The 25,036-nt window shown below is 37.3% G+C and overlaps 1 protein-coding gene across 4 annotated transcripts in view; it reads right to left on the reverse strand.

Annotated features, from left to right (window-relative positions):
• Positions 1-702: 702 nt before the first annotated feature.
• The window catches only part of LOC142336084 (four and a half LIM domains protein 2-like), a 109,072-nt gene continuing 84,738 nt past the window's right edge, over positions 703-25,036 (reverse strand). For 2 of the 4 annotated variants that reach the window (XM_075384606.1, XM_075384609.1), the window contains 4 exons: positions 14,056-14,307; positions 2,620-2,794; positions 2,120-2,476; positions 703-1,650 (listed from right to left, as the gene is read on the reverse strand). In XM_075384606.1, coding sequence (XP_075240721.1) covers positions 1,451-1,650; positions 2,120-2,476; positions 2,620-2,794; positions 14,056-14,307 — 984 coding nt within the window. In that variant the 3' untranslated portion in view covers positions 703-1,450. Of the gene's footprint in view, positions 1,651-2,119; positions 2,477-2,619; positions 2,795-14,055; positions 14,308-22,139; positions 22,592-24,375; positions 24,587-25,036 lie in introns of those variants that run through there. The other 2 variants (XM_075384608.1, XM_075384607.1) reach the window with 2 other exon arrangements.

Genomic DNA, 25,036 nt, shown 5'->3' on the forward strand with positions numbered 1-25,036 from the left:
TCCTTTGTAAGCGATGTAAAAATTGAGATTTGTCAAAATTGTGCTGTTCTTGGCACATTGTAATTTTCCCGTTTTATCATTATTATCATAGCGCGAAACTTCATTTGCTAACATAACCGAGTAAGTAAATTCAGGAGGGCTTCAAATGACGTCATTAGAGGTTATTATATACCACTATAAACAGTAAAAAAAATTTAAGTAAAAAAGAGACCAATTTTGGCGCACTTTTAAATTGACTTTTAGTAGTGAACTGTCAATTGAGTTCAGCTGCTTAAAATTCTTATTGAGAGAGAAATTTAGATCACCCGAAACGCTTAAAGTCACTCGAAAAATTAAAAGGGTCAGCGAAAATTTTGCATAAAAAAGACAAACACCTTTACAATAATTGCTTCAAACTTCCTTCGAGAGCAATTTAACACGCAATACTCTGTTCATGGAATTTGAAGTTTGATAACATCTTGACATTCGTTTTATGAATTTTTTGAACTAATTTTCTCCACCCTATGACTTTGCTGTTGTCTAGAGAGAAAGCTAGTTTTCGAGGTTGCTTTGCGGAGTGAATAAGTTAGAACTAAAACGCTCCGAAATGTCAGCGGCTGCGGCTGGGATCGTTATAGCACAAATGTTGATTTCTTTCATTATGTTTAGTTTCGTTCTCTGTTATGTTTAGTTTTTTTTAAACATAGCACTTACAAAAAGGGCTATAACAAATTTGGTTAAATTCAAAATTCATTCGACCTTTTTGTCGAAATACTTGATTGCTATAAACAAATTTGGCGATAACATCAATAACTAGTAGCATCAACTTATTTCATTAATGGCTCCAAAATGCGGAGGAGGTAATGATTTAAAATGTCATACAAAATATCTATTTGGCAAACGACAGTAGTAGGCACTTGAGTTATAACAGTAGTAGCAATTACACAATCGGTGCTGAAGTATTCTTGAATGGGATGAATACATGCCAACATTGGTCTTGATGTTTTATGGTTCCTGTCATGGTTAGATGGCAGATAGCTTTTGGAACCAACTTTGTTACAGCAAATACAACAATTCAAACCATATAGCTCTGGCAACTAACGTCTTTACTTACTACTAAAGAAGCACTTACATAAATCAATCAGCAACAAGCAACATACATACCAATATAATCAAAAATGCGACACTTTGTGACATTAATTACTTTATTTACTCTACACCGTAAGGTCGAACGAAGCATTTGAACAGACAAAAACACATAATCGCGATTTGTCACATAGACAGTTGATGAAAGTTGCACCAACCGAATTGAATTGTGACTTTTTAGTTCATTCTGCGGGCAATTTTTAATCACACGCGCCGGAAACAAACGGTCTTTGTATCGAGGAGGTGTTCGTAGTTTGGTCTTAATGAATTTTGTTTGTTGTTTTGATGTTTTTCTGTCTGTGTTGATGATGTTTGTGATGTTCATTTACGCCTCCATGGCCTGTTTGCGTAGCTCCTCCCTTTTAGTGTAGGGTAGCTTGGCACAGTTGGGGCACAGGATCTCCTGCTGGTCCGTGATGAATCCCTTCCCCACTAAGTTCTCTCCACAATTGGGCCCGTCACAGTTGAAGCACTCGTTATGCCAATGGCGACCATCGAACGAGATGAACTTGGTTCCACCAATGCCTAAACAATTGACCGTGTAAGGATCCTTTGAAAATCTGTGTGATCCTTTCACCATTACCAGGAAGTCATACAAATCATATATGATGCACGGCTGATACGGAAATCATTGATTGTACCAATGATTTGTATGGTTTCCGGGATTTTTGTACGACCAGCAATCCGGGAACACGGTACACTTATAGACAACATATTTCTGACCATAGTGATGAGCCGATTAAATTTTTGTAGGAATCCTGCAATTTGGTTCAAAACTCGCGAGATTATTGCATTAATTCGCAAGATAAGAAGCTTGAAGAAAATAAACAATTGTCAATTTTCCACAAGAAGACTCTCTCAAACTTAATATTGATTTATTGATAAGAAAATGCTACTCGGAACTTACAATTGTGCTTTGATATGAGTTAAATTGTTTAATTGAAAAGTACAAAATAATCTGACCTTTAGGGTCAGAACATAAACTACAACTGACCTGTGATAGGTTTGTTGCACTTTGTGCATCTCTTGGCGAACAATTCCCCAAAGCAGTCAGCACAGTAGGGTTTGTTGTCGCGAGACGTGAATTTCTGCCCGACCAAGTTGTTCTTGCAGTTAGTGCACCCGAAGCAGTCCCTATGGTACGGCTCATTTCTGTACAGCACTCCTCCAGTCATTATAGGCTGGCCACATGCCTTGCACTTGGGAGCAAACAGGTCATTGAAACACTGGATGCAGTATGGCTGGTTGTCCTTTGGCATGAAGCTATTGCAGCCAATCACAGCCGAGCAGTTCGTACACTTGAAACACTCCTCGTGCCATTGCTGACCATTCCATTCAAGTTTTTTCATGCCTGAAACACTGTTCAAGTATAGGCTACGCGATTCTGCTTGAAGTGATCGAGGACTTCTGGCATTTATTGAGAACTGTCTCAATTTACATATATAAGCTGGTGAGAGGGGAAGGGGCAGAAATCGGGAGTCAAAATGGACTCACCAGCCTTGAATACCTGCCCACATCCATCACACTTGGCACCGAACTTTTCATCGTAACAGTTGTCACAGAACAGCTGGTCATTCCTGGACCCGAACAGTCTGTCCACTAGTGACACGTCACAGTTGGAACACTTGAAGCACCTCTCGTGCCAGTGTTTGTCTTTGTACGAAAGGTCCTACAATAAAACACAACGTTCAATCTTCGTCAAACAAATGTTTTAGAAACCATTGGTTAGTTTTAAAAGAAATTAATTTAATTATGAAGTTTACTGAATATAAGTAGCTGAACACAAGTAATTGAATTGTTATATCACAAAACCTAAATAAGTTTACCGGTCATAAACATTTGATAAGTTATTGTAGTTCATAAACAGAAATATCAACATCTTCAAAATTGGTAATTCTTTGCACCAGCAAATATTAATTAACTACCACATATTTAAATAATCAATGAACACGGCTCTTTCACATTACAACTTTCCATATCAAATTTAGGCTCCATTTTAATTATGTAGAAAATGTCTTGGGGCTTATGAGAAATAATTCTGAGTTGTTCAAGTATTAATTCTAGAGAAGTGCAACTCACATTTGAGGCATTTTATCATTTGTGATGTTCTTACATGTAGTCGGGTCCCATATTTGTGTGCGTGTGTGTGTGTGTGTGTGTGTGTGTGTGTGTGTGTGTGTGTGTTGGGGGGGGGGGGTCAAAATTCAAGAACCTTTCTTCGCACAATGAGTATACGTCTTCAAAACAGTTACTGTTAATCGCATACTTGGCAACTAGTGAGCTGAAAAGATCTAAGCGAACCTAATTCCCTCTGGGCGCTAACTGTTCATCCCATTTCTGCGGTCGAAAAGTCAAAAGGGTGAGACAAAAATCGGTCAAAAGAAAAATCGCACAAAAAAGACAGACAGGACTATTATTAATGCTACAATTTCGTTTGAGAGCAATTAACAATTTGAAGCCCCATTTACCGATTTTTGTATCACACCGTGCTGGATTCTAGAAAAGAATCTTAAATAATCTGAAAAAGGTGATATACAACGTCCTTGTTGCACCTTCAAAACAGACAAAATCTTGAGGACTAGCTTCTGCAGTGAAGAATTCCATACGGGAGGTGGTTACTTAGATCTTATAAATTTGGAACGGACTAAGATTAATAATGCAAATCAGTTTTTGTTTGGCTTGCTTTTTTGAGAAATCGGCTACCTCCAAGTTGTTTTGATGGTGGTTATGACTTTCACTGTCAGTTTTTGTGACGAAAAGTAACAGTGACCTTGACATTGTCGGGACGGCAAAGATTGAATAAACAACGTGAAGTGCAAAATCAGGAAGCATCCATTTAGGTGATTTAAATAAATTCAGAGTAACGGTAATGTACGATTGCAATTTTACCCCAGTGATGCGTACAAACAAGCCACTGAAATTATTATCCAGAGAAGTCAACCAATTTAACCACAATTAGGGTAAATGAAATTCAAAGCTACGTGAGACGAACCTGTCAGTAACATATGAAACAGGACAAAACGGGCTGCTGATACAGAGAAACCCTTAGATTTTCAAAGATGAGATAAACCGATGCGCTATTCTCTGAACATCTAGCGAGAGCGTAAAGGTATGATCGGGGGAGATACAAGTCTCCAAAAGAATTTCGTGCACATTGAGTATTGAGCTACGGCAAAATTTTACTGAAGCGCAAATCACATTTGAGGCATTTTATCATTTCTGATGTTCTTACATGTAGTCATGTCCCCTATTCGTTTGCGCGTGTGTGTGTTGGGGGGTCAAACTTTAAGAACCTTTCTTCGCACAATGAGTATACGTCTTCAAAACAGTTACTGTGAATCGCATACTTGGCAACTAGTGAGCTGAAAAGATCTAAGCGAACCTAATTGCCTCTGGACGCTAACTGTTCATCCCATTTCTGCGGTCGAAAAGTCAAAAGGGTGAGACGAACAATCGTTCAAAACAAAAATCGCATAAAAAAGACAGACAGGACTATTATTAATGCTACAACTTCGTTTGAGAGCAATTAACAATTTGAAGCCCTATTTACAGATTTTTGTATCAAACCGTGCTGGATTCTAGAAAAGAATCTTAAATAATCTGAAAAAGGTGATATACAACGTCCTTGTTGCACCTTCAAAACAGACAAAATCTTGAGGACTAGCTTCTGCAGTAAAGAATTCCGTTTGAAATCAAGTCATCTACCGCCAGGAGTATCTGATTAATAAGGTTTTGTAATTGAACTATGACGGGAGGTGGTTACTTAGATCTTATAAATTTGGAACGGACTAAGATTAATAATGCAAATCAGTTTTCGTTTGGCTTGCTTTTGTTACATTTTTTTGAGAAATCGGCTACCTCCAAGTTGTGTTGATGGTGGTTATGACTTTCACTGTCAAATTTTGTGACGAAAAGTAACAGTGAACTTGACATTGCCGGGACGGCAAAGATTGAATAAACAACGTGAAGTGCAAAATCAGGAAGCATCCATTTAGGTGATTTAAATAAATTCAGAGTAACGATAATGTACGGGTAAAATTTAACCCTAGTGATGCGTACAAACAAGCCACTGAAATTATTTTCCAAAGAGGTCCTACAATAAAACACAACGTTAATTTATGATGTTCTTACATGTAGTCAGGTCCCATTTTGGTGTGTGTGTTGGGTGGTCAAACTTTAAGAACCTTTCTTCGCACCACAATGAGTATATGTCTTCAAAACAGTTACTGTGAATCGCATGATTGGCAACTAGTGAGCTGAAAAGATCTTAGCGATCTTAATTCCCTCTGGGCGCTACCTGTTCATCCCATTTCTGCGGTCAAAAAATCAAAAGGTTGAGACAAAAAATTGGTCAAGGGAAAAATCGCATAAAGACAGACAGGACTATTATTATTGCTACAACTTCGTTTGAGAGCAATTAACAATTTGAAGCCCCATTTACCGATTTTTGTTTCACACCGTGCTGGATTTAAGAAAAGTATCTTAAATAATCTGAAAAAAAGCGATATACAACGTCGTTTTTGCGCCTTCAAATCAGACAAAATCTTGAGGACTACCTTCTGCAGTGAAGAATTCAATTTGAAATCAAGTCATTTACCGTCAGGAAAATCTGATTAATAAGGTTTTTTTTGAATTATGACGGGAGGTGGTTACTTGGATCTTATAATTTTGGAACAGATTATGATTAATAATGCAAATCAGTTTTTGTTTCGCTTGCTTTTGTTACATTTTTTTTGAGAAATCGGCTACCTCCATGTTGTTTTGGTGGTGGTTATGACTTTCACTGTCACGTTTTGTGACGAAAAGTAATAGTTACCTTGACATTGCCGGAACGGCAAAGACTGAATAAAGAACCTGAAGTTGAAAACCAGGAATCATGCATTTAGTTGATTTAAATAAATTCAGAGTAACGGAAATGTACGGGTACAATTTTACCCCAGTGATGCGTACAAACAAGCCACTGAAATTTTTTTCCAGAGAGGTCAACCAATTTAACCACAATTAGGGTAAATGAACTTCAAAGCTACGTGAGACGAACCTGTCAGTAACATATAAAACAGGATGAAACGGGCTGCTGATAGAGAAACCCTTAGATTTTCAAAGATGAGATAAACCCATGCGCTATTCTCTGAACCTCTAGCCAGAGCGTAAATGTTTAACCGGGGGAGATACAAGTCTTCAAAAGAATTTCGTGCACATTGGGTATTGAGCTACGGCAAAATTTTTCTGAAGCGCAAATCACATTTGAGGCATTTTATCATTTCTGATGTTCTCACATGTAGTCATGTCCCCTATTCGTTTGCGCGCGTGTGTGTGTTGGGGGGTCAAACTTTAAGAACCTTTCTTCGCACAATGAGTATACGTCTTCAAAACAGTTACTGTGAATAGCATACTTGGCAACTAGTGAGCTGAAAAGATCTAAGCGAACTTAATTCCCTCTGGGCGCTACCTGTTCATCCTATTTCTGCGGTCGAAAAGTCAAAAGGGTGGGACAAAAAATTGGTCAAGGGAAAAATCGCATAAAACGACAGACAGGACTGTTATTATTGCTAAAACTTCGCTTGAGAGCAATTAACAATTTGAAGCCCAATTTACCGATTTTTGTTTCACACCGTGCTGGATTCTAGAAAAAAATCTTAAATATTCTGAAAAAGGTGATATACAACGTCCTTGTTGCACCTTCAAAACAGACAAAATCTTGAGGACTAGCTTCTGCAGTGAAGAATTCAATTTGAAATCAAGTCATCTACCGTCAGGAAAATCTGATTAATAAGGTTTTGTTATTGAATTATGACGGGAGGTGGTTACTTAGATCTTATAATTTTGGAACGGATTATGATTAATAATGCAAATCAGTTTTTGTTTCGCTTGCTTTTGTTACATTTTTTTGAGAAATCGGCTACCTCCATGTTGTTTTGATGGTGGTTATGAATTTCACTGTCAGGTTTTGTGACGAAAAATAACAGTGACCTTGACATTGCCGGAAAGGCAAAGATTGAATAAACAACGTGAAGTGCAAAATCAGGAAGCATCCCTTTAGGTGATTTAAATAAATTCAGAGTAACGGTAATGTACGGGTACAAATTTACCCTAGTGATGCGTACAAACAAGCCTCTGAAATTTTTTTCCGGAGAGGTCAACCAATTTAACCACAATTAGGGTAAATGAACTTCAAAGCTACGTGAGACGAACCTGTCAGTAACATATAAAACAGGATTAAACGGGCTGCTGATACAGAGAAACCCTTAGATTTTCAAAGATGAGATAAACCGATAAGCTATTCTCTGAACATCTAGCCAGAGCGTAAAGGTATGATCGGGGGAGATACAAGTCTTCAAAAGTATTTCGTGCACATTGAGTATTGAGCTACGTCAAAATATTACTGAAGCACAAATCACATCTGAGGCATTTTATCATTTCTGATGTTCTTACATGTAGTCATGTCCCCTATTCGTTTGCGCGTCTGTGTGTTGGGGGGTCAAAATTCAAGAACCTTTCTTCGCACAATGAGTATACGTCTTCAAAACAGTTACTGTTAATCGCATACTTGGCAACTAGTGAGCTGAAAAGATCTAAGCGAACCTAATTCCCTCTGGGCGCTAACTGTTCATCCCATTTCTGCGGTCGAAAAGTCAAAAGGCTGAGACAAAAATCGGTCAAAAGAAAAATCGCATAAAAAAGTCAGACAGGACTATTATTAATGCTACAACTTCGTTTGAGAGCAATTAACAATTTGAAGCCCCATTTACCCATTTTTGTATCACACCGTGCTGGATTCTAGAAAAGAATCTTAAATAATCTAAAAATGGTGATATACAACGTCCTTGTTGCACCTTCAAAACAGACAAAATCTTGAGGACTAGCTTCTGCAGTGAAGAATTCCATTTGAAATCAAGTCATCTACCGTCAGGAATATCTGATTAATAAGGTTTTGTAATTGAACTATGACGGGAGGTGGTTACTTAGATCTTATAAATTTGGAACGGACTAAGATTAATAATGCAAATCAGTTTTTGTTTGGCTTGCTTTTGTTACATTTTTTCGAGAAATCGGCTACCTCCAAGTTGTTTTGATGGTGGTTATGACTTTCACTGTCAGGTTTTGTGACGAAAACTAACAGTGACCTTGACATTGCCGGGACGGCAAAGATTGAATAAACAACGTGAAGTGCAAAATCAGGAAGCATCCATTTAGGTGATTTGAATAAATTCAGAGTAACGGTAATGTACGATTGCAATTTTACCCCAGTGATGCGTACAAACAAGCCACTGAAATTATTATCCAGAGAAGTCAACCAATTTAACCACAATTAGGGTAAATGAACTTCAAAGCTACGTGAGACGAACCTGTCAGTAACATATGAAACAGGATAAAACGGGCTGCTGATACAGAGAAACCCTTAGATTTTCAAAGATGAGATAAACCGATGCGCTATTCTCTGAACATCTAGCGAGAGCGTAAAGGTATGATCGGGTGAGATACAAGTCTCCAAAAGAATTTCGTGCACATTGAGTATTGAGCTACGGCAAAATTTTAGTGAAGCGCAAATCACATTTGAGGCATTTTATCATTTCTGATGTTCTTACATGTAGTCATGTCCCCTATTCGTTTGCGCGTGTGTGTGTTGGGGGGTCAAAATTTAAGAACCTTTCTTCGCACAATGAGTATACGTCTTCAAAACAGTTACTGTTAATCGCATACTTGGCAACTAGTGAGCTGAAAAGATCTAAGCGAACCTAATTCCCTCTGGGCGCTAACTGTTCATCCCATTTCTGCGGTCGAAAAGTCAAAAGGGTGAGACAAAAATCGGTCAAAAGAAAAATCGCATAAAAAAGACAGACAGGACTATTATTAATGCTACAACTTCGTTTGAGAGCAATTAACAATTTGAAGCCCCATTTACCGATTTTTGTATCACACCGTGCTGGATTCTAGAAAAGAATCTTAAATAATCTAAAAATGGTGATATACAACGTCCTTGTTGCACCTTCAAAACAGACAAAATCTTGAGGACTAGCTTCTGCAGTGAAGAATTCCATTTGAAATCAAGTCATCTACCGTCAGGAATATCTGATTAATAAGGTTTTGTAATTGAACTATGACGGTAGGTGGTTACTTAGATCTTATAAATTTGGAACGGACTAAGATTAATAATGCAAATCAGTTTTTGTTTGGCTTGCTTTTGTTACATTTTTTCGAGAAATCCGCTACCTCCAAGTTGTTTTGATGGTGGTTATGACTTTCACTGTCAGGTTTTGTGACGAAAAGTAACAGTGACCTTGACATTGCCGGGACGGCAAAGATTGAATAAACAACGTGAAGTGCAAAATCAGGAAGCATCCATTTAGGTGATTTGAATAAATTCAGAGTAACGGTAATGTACGATTGCAATTTTACCCCAGTGATGCGTACAAACAAGCCACTGAAATTATTATCCAGAGAAGTCAACCAATATAGCCACAATTAGGGTAAATGAACTTCAAAGCTACGTGAGACGAACCTGTCAGTAACATATGAAACAGGATAAAACGGGCTGCTGATACAGAGAAACCCTTAGATTTTCAAAGATGAGATAAACCGATGCGCTATTCTCTGAACATCTAGCGAGAGCGTAAAGGTATGATCGGGTGAGATACAAGTCTCCAAAAGAATTTCGTGCACATTGAGTATTGAGCTACGGCAAAATTTTAGTGAAGCGCAAATCACATTTGAGGCATTTTATTATTTCTGATGTTCTTGCATGTAGTCATGTCCCCTATTCGTTTGCGCGTGTGTGTGTTGGGGGGCCAAAATTTAAGAACCTTTCTTCTCACAATGAGTATACGTCTTCAAAACAGTTACTGTGAATCGCATACTTGGCAACTAGTGAGCTGAAAAGATCTAAGCGAACCTAATTCCCTCTGGGCGCTAACTGTTAATCCCATTTCTGCGGTCGAAAAGTCAAAAGGGTGAGACGAAAAATCGGTCAAAAGAAAAATCGCATAAAAAAGACAGACAGGACTATTATTAATGCTACAACTTCGTTTGAGAGCAATTAACAATTTGAAGCCCCATTTACCTTTTTTTGTATCACAACGTGCTTAATTCTAGAAAAGAATCTTAAATAATCTGAAAAAGGTGATATACAACGTCCTTGTTGCACCTTCAAAACAGACAAAATCTTGAGGACTAGCTTCTGCAGTGAAGAATTCCATTTGAAATCAATCATCTACCGTCAGGAATATCTGATTAATAAGGTTTTGTAATTGAACTATGACGGGAGGTGGTTACTTAGATCTTATATATTTGGAACGGACTAAGATTAATAATGCAAATCAGTTTTTGTTTGGCTTGCTTTTGTTACATTTTTTTGAGAAATCGGCTACCTCCAAGTTGTTTTGATGGTGGTTATGACTTTCACTGTCAGGTTTTGTGACGAAAAGTAACAGTGACTTTGACATTGCCGGGACGTCAAAGATTGAATAAACAACGTGAAGTGCAAAATCAGGAAGCATCCATTTAGGTGATTTAAATAAATTCAGAGTAACGATAATGTACGGGTAAAATTTAACCCTAGTGATGCGTACAAACAAGCCAGTGAAATTATTTTCCAAAGAGGTCAACCAATTTAACCACAATTAGGGTAAATGAACTTCAAAGCTACGTGAGACGAACCTGTCAGTAACATGAAAAACAAGATAAAACGGTCTGCTGATACGGAGAAAGCATTAGACTTTCAAAGATGAGATAAATCGATGCATTATTCTCTGAACATCTAGCCAGAGTGTAAACGTTTGATCAGAGGAGATGCAAATCTTCAAAAGAATTTCGTGCACAGTGGGTATTGAGCTACGGCAAAATTTTAGAGAAGCGCAACTCACATTTGAGTCATTTCATCATTTATGATGTTCTTACATGTAGTCATGTCCCATATTCGTGTGCGCGTGGGTGTGTGTGTTGGGGGGGGGGTCAAACTTTAAGAACATCTCTTTAAGAACTTTAAGAACCTTTCTTTAAGAACCTTTCTTCTGTCTTTTTGTTGTTGTGTTTTTTGTTGCTAACCCAGCATAGGAATTATGTTCCATTGGTTTAGTTTCCGACCATAGGATTTCTGATACTTTGGGAAAAGTGATGGATCTTTACCGTTTGAGCCCTCATTTTACCGGGTGCATATTAGTTGCACCCCTCAACGCACGTATCAAATTTTTATATGATGAGTTTCCAAATTTACATTATTTTACTACGTAATGGCACGTGGTCTGTAATGGGTATGCATACCGTACTGGCGGGCGCAAACGGAAAAGATGCAAATTCATAGTGCACATCGATTTAGTTCATTGCAAAGTTATTTTGTTTTTTTTTTGAAAAAATCTTTGTTCTAGGAAGCATCTGGATTTCGAAGCAGTAGTTTCGAAGCAGTTGGATTAGGTGGCAAAATTTGAGTCTTTTCCATTTGTGCCCCCAGCACGTTATACTCTCCTCAGTACCAGAGCACGTGCCATTACATGGTAAATCGTCTTGAACAAATATGGCTTGTGCGTCTGGGGGCGCAAATAATATGCACTCTTTACGCTGGATCGGCAAACGGAAAATATCCCAAAGTTTGATTGAATTGTGTTCTAGTAACAATGGTGTGTAGGGTCCAGACAAAATAGATGTTTTGATAGTTACATAACTAGCGTTACAGTGTTGTTTTGCAACCGTGATTGCAGAGCTGAAATGTTGAAATGACTACATTACATAATTGGTCCGGACAACACATGTTCTGCTTTGTCTCGAAAGATGGTTTTAAGGTGACTTGAGGCTCACGCGCCTCAACTCCTTAAAAAGCTGGAACCCAGATGGTCTTTGCACCGATTCTCTGGTCTTCATGGCTTGGGATTCGTTCCTCTAATAGTCTAATGACTAAATACCCTGAGCCCTGGCCAAAGTGGAGGTGTATTGAATTATGACGGGAGGCGTTATTTAGATCTTATGATATTGGAATGGTTTATTTTTAATAATGCAATTCAGTTAGTTTTTTCTTGATTTTGTGCTACTATAGTTTTATGAAAATCTGCTACTCCCGTCCAGTTTTGATATGACAATGACCTGCATTTGACGTGCTTTGCAATGAAAAGTCACAGTGTGCTTGACAGTAGGCATAAATATTCTCTCAAGTCGAAAAATGTTTCCAATTACAATAAGATATTAAATTCATTTTAAATTTACTAAAAAGATGAGACCACGTGCTTTTTTACATATTAACATGCCATCTACCAACACACAATATATAAGAGGTCCATGAAAAAACATGGGGGCCGGAAAAGAAAAGATCCGATATCTTTATTTTCTCTTTTTTATGTTCCTGTCTATTATTAAAGAGAGGTGAGTTATATGGGTATTGATTTTATAGTATTTCTTCTAGATGTCCTATAGGAGATTTGTTCTAAATGTCAATATCGAGTGTGAAAGTCGTTCTTTGTAAATCACAGCATCATTCTTGATATTTTTGGATTATGTTTCTTTTTACTTCAAAGAATTAGTTGTGGTATTTTATGGTGATTTTTATTGGGGTTTCTGTGTTGTTAATTTAATTTTTACTTACAGGTGCTAATTCAATCTTAAAACTGAATTTGTGATCTCCCATGCATGATTTTTGCTTTGTTTGCAGTGTTTACTAACAGATGTTACAGGTTGAGGCTGGTTGCTGCCAGGAAGTGGCGTGCTGTTAGTAGCCGCTCAGTTTTAACACCACTGAATGTTGAAATGCGAAGAATCCCATTGGATTTTTCTGAAATCTTCAATGAGGCAATGGTATAAGGCCATGCCCCAATCTGCAACGCACTAACTTGTAAAACACCTCAAATTATCTAATAAGTTTTTATCAAAAACAGTGCAGTTCAAGAGTCGGGTCTTTGCCATCTGGCCACCGTTCTAGTGGTCATATAATGAACTCTTTCCCATTATAGCCCCCTTGAAATTATAGCCCCCCATTATGGTATGATTACCATGATTGGGGGCGGGGCTATAGGTTATCTGACCACTAAGCTGGGGGTGGGGGCTATAATGGGTAAGACACATATAATGTATATATACGACCATAATGGGAAGCTATAATTTCGTGGGGGTGGGGTGGGGGGGGCTACAATTGGAAAGAACTCAAGATTTTTTGCTTTTTGTTGCGGATCATATTAAATAGCTGAACTGAAGTCTCAAATATCTTCCTCTACAGAGATCGGATCTTGGATCTTTTCCGTTTGTGCCCCCCCCCCCCAGTACGTTATGCTCCCCCCAGTTACAGAGCACGTGCCATTACATAGTAAATCATCATGTAAAAATATGGCACGTGCGTCGGGGGGGGGGGTGCAAATAATATGCACCCACTAAGCTGGGGGGGGGGGGGGGGGCACAAACGGAAAAGATCCCGGATCTTTTCTCTGTTTGTGCCCCCCAGTACGTTACGCTGCCCCCCCCCCTCTCCAGCTACAGAACACGTGTCATTACATAGTAAATCATTATGTAAAAATATGGTACGTGCCTTTGGGGTTGCAAATAATATGCGGGTCTATCCAATTATAGCCCCCCCATGAAATTATAGCCCCCCGTTATGGTATAATTACCATGTTGGGGAGGGGGAAATAAATTATTTGACCACTAAGCTGGGGGAAGGCTATAACGGGAAAGACACGAAATCTTAATCAGTGGGTGCATAATGGACAAATATTTTACATGCCCCTTTTTCTAGAAACAATTATCCTCAATCAAGGTAGCCTTTTTTAAACACGAATCGCAAAGAACGTGTTATCTCACAGTCCAGAACATGTGCTAAAAATGCCAGAATTGTACATCTGTATTTGGCTATTAATATAGGAAACAAATGGTTTATATATCGCATAAAACCGATACCAAAAAGTACGCAGAGTGTGTAGAGTGAAAAATATCGGAGTCTGAGTATAAGAGGTAGTTGACCTTTGAGTCGGTGCCAATCTTCTGCCCACATGCCTCACAAGTGTTGGCAAACAACTCCTCGTAGCACTTGATGCAGTAGGAGTTGTCATCCCTGATGATGTACCTCTGCCCAGATAGACTCTCGTTGCAGTTCCAGCACGTGTAGTGTCCTGTGTGCTCCTGCTCCGCCTGCTTAGACATGCTCTTGATTGACTCTTCTTCTTCTACTCCTCCTAATTCCTCTCCTCTCTCTCCTGCTGTGGATGCTTCTGCCTACACACAACACAATCATCATCAATTAACATCAATTGTAATCAAATTCAGGGTGCTTTCCGTTTGTGCCCACCTCAGCTTAGTGGGTGCATATTATTTGCAGTCCCCCCCACATGCACGTGCTATTTTTTTTACAATGCTTCACTATGTAATGACACGCGCTCCGTAACTGGGGGGATGCAAAAATTACTGGGGGGGGGGGGCTTTGGGCACAAACGGAAAAAAAGATCCCAAATTCATCAGCGGCAACAATTAATATTTGGACAATTTATAGTCTTTCCCGTTCTGCCCCAGCACCACCTGATTTTTTACGCAAGGGTACGTGCTGTCTGACTGAGAGGGAATGCATAACGTACTGGGAAAAGGCCCTCGCAAAAAGATTCCATAAAGAGTCTTTCCTAGCAATAAATGCTATCTTTGCAATAAATTGGGCAACATTGAGTGGGGTTCGCTATAATGGGAGAGACCCAAATTTTGCACGAAACTAAAAAGTTTTGGGTTTTTCCCAAAAGGAGACTCCCCCCCCCCCAAAAAAAAAACATAGTTCCCAACATAGTGCCTTATGGAGCCAGTTGTTTAGTTTATATGACAGGGAAGTACTGTTCACGGCCATCTCAATAAATTAGTGGGGTTTTAAGGGATAAGAGTGAAATCTTTATTGAAAGCTTCATGCAAGCGCGCCTAGGATACTTTGACAGACATCAACGTGCTAATGATCGATCAGGCCAAAATAGTGCATGGTCACCAAATATTGAATAAATTTGTCTCCAAACTGCTGGAATCCGTTTCCAAACCGTGTGATTTTGAACACATTTTATCCCCCGTATTCTCAACTGGGTTTAATAACGGCGATTCCTCTGAACTCAAATTGGGCGTTAATCTTTGCCTCCTAGTGGGCGCCTACTTGACATTTCCGGGGTCTATTTTTTCGTTAGTGGTAAGCATACCGCGCTCATAGTTAACAAGGGCAAAGTGACTAAATTTATTTTGTTCACTAAGTTGGGGATATAACGTTGTAGGTTTTAGTTCGTTGACTTAGGATAAACAGTTTAAATTACCTGGAACTTTCTGTGTCAATCGTGGCAATTGAAGATTTTCTTGCTTTTCACGACGCAATTAGGAATAAGTAGCAATGGAGGGAAAAAAGTTTCAAATTACAATACAGAGTACGATTGATAAGTGTCGTCACTCTTGAGAAGTCACACGTGATCGATTATCGTCGCCATTCCACACATGAATATTTTCAATCTATTTCAGCAATTATCAACACGTGTTAAATTTTTAACCCTCAAATGATGCAAGACTTCAGGGTAAAATCCCCTCAACACTTAAATAGCTTTGGGAGGAATTTTGGAGCAATTCGGCGAAACAACCCTTCCCGGTATAGCTCGCCCCCTTACTATAATTGTACACAAATGGGGGATAAAATTTGTAGGAGAAGGGGGCTATAATTAATGAGAAAGACCCCCTTTTTCGAGTATTGAGCCAGCCCTACTCGTGGTTTGTTGAGAACGTACATGCTACGCTGTCTGAATCTATTCTGTGTCTGTGTGGCATGCACGCTTTAAAATTTTACGATCCCCAGCTGCAAGGTACGCTCGGCGTGTCTAGACGCTTTTAGATAATGAGCGATTAGCGCCATTTTTATATAAAAAAACTTCCACAGACCAAAAGCATCAACTTTCAATTAGCAATTAGATGATTTGCCGTCTTCCCATTATAGAATTTATCACTGTTTCCAATTATAGTTCCCATAAAGCTATCGGGATCTCTTCCGTTTGTGCCCCCCCCCCCCCCCCCAGTTCGTTCTGCGCCCCGAGTTACAGAGCACGTGCCCTTACATAGTAAATCATTATATAAAAATATGGCAGGAGCGTCTGGGGGTCTGGGGGTGCTAATAATGTGCGCCCACTAAGCTTGGGGGCACAAACGATAAAGATCCAGGTATCGCGAACAACGTAATTTTAAAAAAAAATCGGGCTTCATCTTCGAGTATCACATATCTGAAGGGCCTGCATAAATAAAACCCGAATTAATATACTGAAATTCTAAAATTTCTGCTATTACTCAAGCATTTTCATGTAAATTAAATCTCATTTTGCTGATGAACAGGAACATATCAAGGCACATTGATTAACGAAATATATTACAGGACTGAAGAAACAGACAAACCGAATAACTTAAAAACACGGGCCTTGCGCAAGAAAAGAAACGTACATATTCTTAAACTGAAAATAGAATAAGAAACAAACGTTTAGTAATTAAGCAACTCCTACTGTGCATTTTTTTAAAAAAAGTCTAAAAACTAAACGCATTACGCAAAGTTATCGTTCTCAAATTCTTGCTCAAATATCTTCCTGACTGATTATTCCTTATTAGACATTGGTTGAACCGTGACCATTTAGATTTTTAAAATTCGGCAATTTTTTGTATGTAAGTGGGTGTTTTAATTAGGAAGGAAAAAAACTCAAAAACTGAGAATTGGTAGAAAGGAAACTATTTCGCTCTTTTAAAAAAATTATCAAGGAATTGAAAAAACGCCGATTTTCTTTAACGCACAGAAAAATGGAGCCGCTTTGTAATTATTTTTTGTTGATTTCATGTTAGATAATATTCTAAGCTATTTCAGAAGTTACCAAACTCTTCCTTCGTACAAAAAACTCTCTTGCATCAAAGTTTTGCAGTTAAATTTATTGTCAAAAAAACTTATCACAAGCAACTAGGTTAGGTTTGCTAGAAGGATTTTTTAATTTAAAAAAAAACATATTTTAGCAGTTTTGAGTTTCAAAATGTATCACAATTTGAATGAAGCTGGGTTATTCCATTTTTGAATAATGAATTATTGAGAGTCATACTTTACAGGCCAAAATTAGGAAAAAAAAATAAATTTGAATATAATGAATTTCCGTTAGCTCTACCTCTGTTTAACTTTTTTTGAACTTTTATTTAAATTCTATCTACACCGCTGTTAAATTAGATGCATTGTTTGAAAAATAACAATATTTATTCGTTTTTTTCTGTCTTCTACAGTCTACGCTTATTCAAAAATAAAAAAACTAAAGACAATTTGTGGTAGCATTTCTTTCATTGAAGTAGGTGGATTTAAAAACTATAGGCTAATTATGCTAGAATTTTCGTCCAAATTATCTGCAAGCATTCATGTGTGTATGACGGTAGCTTCAAAAATTTATTATATGACAAAAAAGTATTGAAAACATGAAAAACTTTTAAATGGAAAGTTAGAAAAATAAAATGTCAAGTTAAAAACTCCGTTGATTATAGCACAGCGCATCACAGGTTTTTGTAATATTGATTAAAAAACGCTTTTATTTTTTCCTCAATTCTTTTGGGTATTCGTACAAAACATGAATAAAAAATTTTGGAGCATTGTCTGTGTGACCTCAATCCAATTTTTTTTAAAAGCGTTGGCATGAATTTCTGCGGTCTTTTCTTTTGAGTGACCTTCATTTTTCTTCTAATAATACAACAAAACATAAAACTTCTTTAACATTGAATTGTTGGAATGATTTTAGAATCAAGATGTGGCAGCTATAAGCAAACCGCTTCCGCAGTTACCTTGCTAAATTAATGACTTCATGTTTCTGCACATTTCGTTGGTTTTTTGTATTTTACTATTTTATCCGTTTTTTCGTCATCTCAGTGGAAAAGATTTGGTTAATAATTAATCAATTTTCAAATTGTTACCTTTTGGTTATTAATTAATGAGACTTAACATTATCATAAAAATCCCTTAGTTAAAACCGAACTCTGTTCTGAAAATTTCATAAAGTGTGGTAGCAGCCGACATCAAACGTGCGGAAAAGAGTGAAGAGATCAAAAGATTCAAATCAATTAGACTTTTCGCTAATATTCGCGCAATGTAAAATGCGAAAACACCGACCTATATACCAAAAATTGAGCGCGTCGGACAAATTTGCACTCGCTTACTTTCCTGATCTTAATAGATGTGCGTAAAATACATGCGTAAAACAGCGATGTGCCGAGTTTATATACTCGAGCAAATGTGCTTTTTGCAATGTAATGCACGGTTTTAGAAAATTAAAGAAAAAACTCTTCATTTTCCACGCTTGGTTGTTTTTGGTTAGGCAGGCATTAGCATATCAATGTTTGCTAAAAATTTGAGCTTATTGACTGTTTATAAATAAATTATCACTACATTTGCCTGATATGAGAGACAGGGTTGAGAAGTTGTTGTATTTCGGTGCGTTCATTATGAGAAGTTCGAGTTAGAAAGTTCGAGTAAAGTTTACATTTAGTCCGTTACGTTTTTGTCCGATTTGAAATCAACAGAAAGAGTTTTTACAGTACATGTTTTACTTTTTAGAATGCACTGAAAGGTTGTTGTTGTTCTACCGAACATAAAAAGACAGCCTATCACAAAATCACTGCTATTTTTGTTTTAATCATCAGAAAGATCAAAAAATATTGTGTTTGTACGGAAAACAATTGGGAAAGGAGTCCATAATAACAGTATAACCTTAAACAATTTCTAGAATTGTCAACAGAGGAAAATAAAGAAAAGCTTTTCATGAAATTAAATTGAATGAAATAGCTAGAAAAAATAAAAACACTTCCCGGAAAACAACTAAACGAAACAAACAAAAATTGCATTTTTATAGCAATGATACGGATTCAGTGTTTTAAGAACTATAATATGAAAAATTTTAACTCAGAAACCATGATGTGTATAACAGCTAACGACATTTCTGATAAACTCAGCTAACAACATTTCAGCTACCATTTTTTTCAATAAAACATTATAAATTTTTTGATAAAACAGTTCTGGACTCTTTTGTTGACAAGCTATCATGTTGAGGGCAACAGTTGTATATAAAATTGTGAACTATCATTAGAGGATGAGGGATGAATTGCGATGAAAATTGACACTGGAGGTAATTCGAAGCAACTGATCCCACTTTAGTGAAAAGCACAGCTGTCTCAAGTGATCAGTGAAGCAGTTTGCAAATAGAAGAATTCAAATAAAAACAGGCCAAAATGAATATTGAATCCATTCTAATGAAACGCAGTTACATTTTTTCTTCCCCAAATCAGCTGCAAAGGTAGTGTATGGACAAAGTTTCACCTCAATTTCTACAGTTTTTTCGACTTATTGGATTGTTTTTTTCTAAATGGTTTTCCCAATTCATTCAGAGTTCTTTCTAGGCCTAGTTTTTTGTTTGAATCAAATTTCTACTTCTCGCTACTGGTTTTTTTGTTCACAAGCGGCATTTTTATTTTGATTCTGTTTTTTTTATTTTTTTTATTTGATTTTTTTTGGAAATGGTTTTCCCAATTCACTCATAGTCCGTTCTAGGTCTAGTTTTTGTTTATTCATTAAAAACTCTTCGAATTGTACGCCAAGACTTGTTCTGCTATGTTTTTTTTTAATTTGGTGCGTTCATATGAGGAGTTGGAGTGAGAAAAAGTTAATTCTTTGAGTTTTATTGGAATTGAAATCTACACAGATAGGCTTTTAGAGAAAACCTTTTTGCATTTCTCGAATGCATTGAAAGGTTCTTGTTCTTCTACCGAACAGAGAAATACAGCCTGTTATATAACGCCTGCTTTTTTGTTTTAATCATCCAATAGTTTTAATAAACATCGTGTTTGCTCGCAAAATAAGTTGAACAGGAGTACATAATAGTCGTAGTCTTGAACAATTTGTAATTTCTTAAATCCACAACATAAAACATAATAAATAATGAAAATTTATTCTTGAAATTAAATTGAATCAAATAAAATTGAAACATTTCCAGGAATCAAATTATTAAAAAAAACAAAACCAGAAAACTTTATTGCAACGATGCGATTTCCGTGTTTTTAAGAACTTGAACATGAAAACTTTTAACACAGAAACACTGATGCATAACCAAACACATAACTTCATTTAAATAAGGCGCTCAAAATATCTATCGAATGGAATTAATTAAAAAAAGTTTAGATTTTTTTAAATGCGGTTATGAAAAAGCGACAAGACAAAATTCAAACGAAACTACATTTTTTTGATAAAACATTTTAAAGGATTTGATAAAAACATTTCTCGATTCGTTTGTTTACAGCCAACCATGTTGAGGGCAACAGTTGTATATAAAATTGTGAAATATTATTAGAGGATGAGGGATGAATCGTGATGAAATTTGACACTGCAGGTAATTTGAAGCAAGTGATCTCACCTTAGTGAAAAGCACAGCTGTCTCAAGAGATCAGTGAAGCAGTTTGTCAAATAGAGGAATTCGAATAAAAACAGGCCAAAACGAATATTGAATCAATTCTATTAAAACGCAGTTATATTTTTGGTTCCTCAATCAGCTGCAAAGGTAGTCACGCTCATTGTTTTATTAGCCATTCAACCAAAGCCAAAGATAACAACGTCAAGGAAATGTGTGGTATGCAATAAACAAGCAGATTACATTGCTGGCGTCATAATGGTGTACCATCTTACACTACAATAACTAACTCAAACCAAAAAAGGGAATCACAAAACGCCCCGACTGCTAAAGTCATCGTAGCTGAAAAAGGAATGACGAATAACACTCACTCAACCGCAAATATGATGTTAACGTCCGCAAAAGTAAAAAAAAATTGTCGCTGTTTATTTGATATTTCATGCTTGGTTATTGTTCTTTGAAAGCATCATTTGTTTTAATCTCCGAATATTTTCGTTTTCGACTGCTGTTCTTCGAGACAGGACGTCCCAAATTATCTCAGCGCAAGCCGTCGACAGATGTTTTTTTTCAGGAACTCAAGTTAAATAGCAATTTTTTAAATTTAGGTCAAACGGAAACTTTTTTGTTTGAATTCAGGATTCTTAAGACAATCAAGACAGCCAACTAAATTATATAATCATTTTTGACAAAGAGGTACAGCAGAAATTAGCAACTAGGTAAGAACTACACAAAATAAAAAGAGAAAACACGCTAGAAGAACTAATGGTGGCAATTAATTGATGGTTTCACGTTGAATCGTTTAATGTGTGATCCCGCTTCTTGTCTTGAAAAGATGAATGATTCGGAAAATAGTTTGACCCCCCGTAACGAACCTTTCAAATGCTCACTTTATTATCCGCTTGTACTAATGTACTGATGTGACCGAATTTGTTTGGATATAAAATTTTAAAACTACGTGGGATGAATGAACACTAGCTGGATCACAGTTAATAAAAAACAACGAAACTGATTTGAAAAGTTTATATGCAGACCCTAACTTTTCAAAAATTTGATAAGTAACAAACACACCGTTTCATTTTTCCGTCTTAATGTTTCACTTTTCTTTTGATAAACAGTTTTTGTTTCCAAATTATGCTAACGGCCCCTAGATCAGCTTTAACGAGTATGTCATTATGTTTTGAGAAATGAGTGTCTTATAATTTTTGCGACACTTTTTAGTTATATCTTCAATTCTTATAAATGAGATAATTTAACGTAACTTAGATCTTCTTGAAGATTTGTTTTTTTTTCAGTTCTACAGGAAACAATCCCAGTCTCTCCTTCTTTTGCTTTCAATTGAACCCTAGCAAAATGATTGTAGGCATTTTGATGCGACGAAAAATTTTAGTTCAAGTTTCTGTTTAGGAGCAGAGATTGCTATCAGTCGGCTGAAACAGTCGGTTTGATTTTTCTGCCAATTTTTTTTTCAATACCTAATTTGGCCAAATTGGTAAAAGCAGTCAATTTTTCTGCCAAACTTTTAAGTGTCAATTTTCTGCCAGATTTTTCAAAGTAGCCAATTTTGCCTCGACATATCTTTTCTGCAAGATTTACCGACATTTTTTATTAGACAGACAAAATATAGAAATCTTATCGAACCCCAACCTTGGATTGCTCAGCCTGTGTAGCATTCTGAGGTTTTTTCTCTTGTGTGATAACTACTGTTTCCTCAGGCGGCGGGGCGGACCTTGGTGGCTCAACGACCACTTTGGCGGGTGGATTAGCAGGTGGAACGCTCGGTTCCTGCTTCTCCGCCGACTCCTTCTTCCCTCCTCTGACCCCGAATCTTCTCAGAGCTGACATCGAAGATAGAAATTGGAAATAAAATAAAAGTCAATTCTAGAGGACAAAAGGTATAGTTAGTAACCGTTTTGCGCTGCGGGGTTGTATTTAAGCCTGTTCGTGGAAGACTAACTTAATTCCGGGGAACGATTTAACAGTTGAGACGGTTGCCGTGCATGTAGACGAATCTAGTTAATCCAAATAAGGCCAGAGGACTAAGTTGTGTGTGGCGCTGGCTAGCTACAGATAGATACAGAGCGGAGCCTGGCTGTTTAGACTTGGCGAAAAGAGAGAAAGTTAGCAATTGAGTAAAAGCGAAAGATTGACAGCAGAACCAGAACCATTGGCAACATAAGTCTAACCAAAACTCCATATACACTGCTACTGCAAAGATTTGATGGTTGCGGGTGTGTGAGAATGAAAGCAAGGTTCGACCATATTGTAGAAGCTGGTTTTCAACAAGTCTATATATGTTCCTTCTATTCCCGATAGCCGAATATCAGCCTGATCTTAGCAAATGGCCTACGCAGGCACAACAAAACAGCTGCGTTTATGTCCAAGGGAATCAACAAACGGCCTCAACATTTATTTGGAGCGCCTTTGCTACTACCAGTGGGGGCTCGATTTAGCTTAGTCAAGAATGACTATGTATGTTACTTGGTGGACCATTTTGAAAACAGTTGCCAAATGAAAAGCAAACATTGAGTGCATTAGGCCAGCCAAAAATACTCTCACACACATACTCTTATCAGGCCATGGTTGCAATAATCTCAAAAATTGTTAGGGAAATTCTATGGTTACAGGCTACAGTTTACGAGGCGAAAGTACCAAGAGCAAATAGTCACGGGAAGGACATAAACAGCATTCTGTAAACATGAGCATAAAGGCCTATAGTGTAACTTAACAACACAGCATGCATGTTTAATTGGATCAAGCGGCAACTTGACATCAAAGCAACTGCCCCACAGTCTAACCTACGAATGTTGTACCAAGCTGCATTCAATTCAATAATTCACCTCTAATTTTGCCCACACGGAATTTCGAGACCCTGATCATCAGATATTTCCCGTCTCAGTCAATTACCTCAGGAGTAAATCATTAAATTCAGTACACAAGGCTGTGAACACTTTATAGTCTTCGCCTACTGCATTTCTGTTATTTCTGGGTGGGGGGGGGGGGAGGCTGTCTATCTATAATTTTATAAAAAGAAAAGCCAAATGATCAGTTCCATTTTTCCGTTGGGAAATTCTCTGAAGCATTTCTCTGTATTAATCAAACAAGGAAGAAAAAGATTCTCTAGATTGTGTCACAAAAAAGCCATCAATAGCCCCAGGACCAAAACCACACTGCTAAAAACTGACGCCATGCGCAGTCGAATTCGATATTCTACTCACTAGCAAGAATTGGGCTTAAAAACACGCACCAGTTGTTAGTAACTAAATAGATTTAAAGCGAGAGATTATTAGCCAATCAGAATTGAGTATTTAAATGCATATAAAACGTTCTAATATGCATAGAAAGTTCGGAAAAAGTTCGTATAACCTAATTTTAAGTAAATAATACCATGATATGTATCGAATAAGGCGGTTTTCGGCTTAATATTTTTAGGTTCTCTAGACGATTGTTGATCGATTATGAACTGATTCTGACGTCAATGACATCAGACAAAAAACCAGTAAAAGAGCATCAAAAAAAACCTTGCCGTCTAAACTCTCACTAGTTGCTATGTTCGCCAATACTTATACGTTGCTTTATACGAACTTATGACGTTGACTATATAAAAAGATTGAATTGGAAACTTGAATTTGGTAGACTGTTTTGTTTCTCAGCTACATTTTGGTGCCGCTACAAAAAAAAATGGACACCTTTGGATTTCTATCCAATTTTTGCATGAAAAAGACGATTAAACGACACTGAACCAGCTTTCTATGACGTATTGGTCATGGGAGGAGGAATAGCCGGAATCACTTGTGTCCAGTCATTACTCCTCTTGGAACCCAATATCAGTATCGCCCTAATCAACTGTACTTGTGTGAAGTGTTTTACTAATGTTATACACTTGGGCCAGCTGATGCAGACGTTTGATGTTGTTCAACAGGACAAAACTGAGTTCACTCGACGCTTTCCAACTGTCGGTCATGAGAACTGTAGACGAACTCAATTGGAGGTGCAGAAGTTTCGTTGAAGTACACGAAACTTTGTGTTTGCACTGGTGTTGAACCGAATGTGGTCGTCCCGAAATTGGATTCTGATGCTGGATTCGACAGGGAGGTTCTACGGGGGAGATGTGAGCAAATTGCAAAAACTGTAAGACAGAACATTAATGATTTTTTTATGATTTGTGTGATATAATTAGATTTATCGCTTAGACGGCAAGAAACCCAACCCGTGAATTTTTTTTGACAGTGGTGTAGTAGCATTAAACTGTTTTTTATAGAAATTGTTGGTCACCATTAACCACCACAAATATAATCTTCAGACAAATACATCGATTTTGAAAATTTTTGGTTGAAAGTTGGGAATTTCAACCAAATTGGTCCAATATGGTTATATAGCAAGAATTAACCTCAGATAAGAACCAAAATGTGATAACATAATGCTAAATTGTTCAATTTTGAAAATTTTTGGTCAGTTTTGATGCAATTCTAAAAAACTTAAGAAAATCAATACCGAATATTGATAAACCGTATTATCGAGCTTAAAACGTCCAGTTCACTGGA

The sequence above is a fragment of the Convolutriloba macropyga genome, chromosome 3, assembly GCF_964194025.1.
Source record: "Convolutriloba macropyga chromosome 3, txConMacr16.3, whole genome shotgun sequence".
Taxonomy (NCBI): domain Eukaryota; kingdom Metazoa; phylum Xenacoelomorpha; order Acoela; family Convolutidae; genus Convolutriloba; species Convolutriloba macropyga.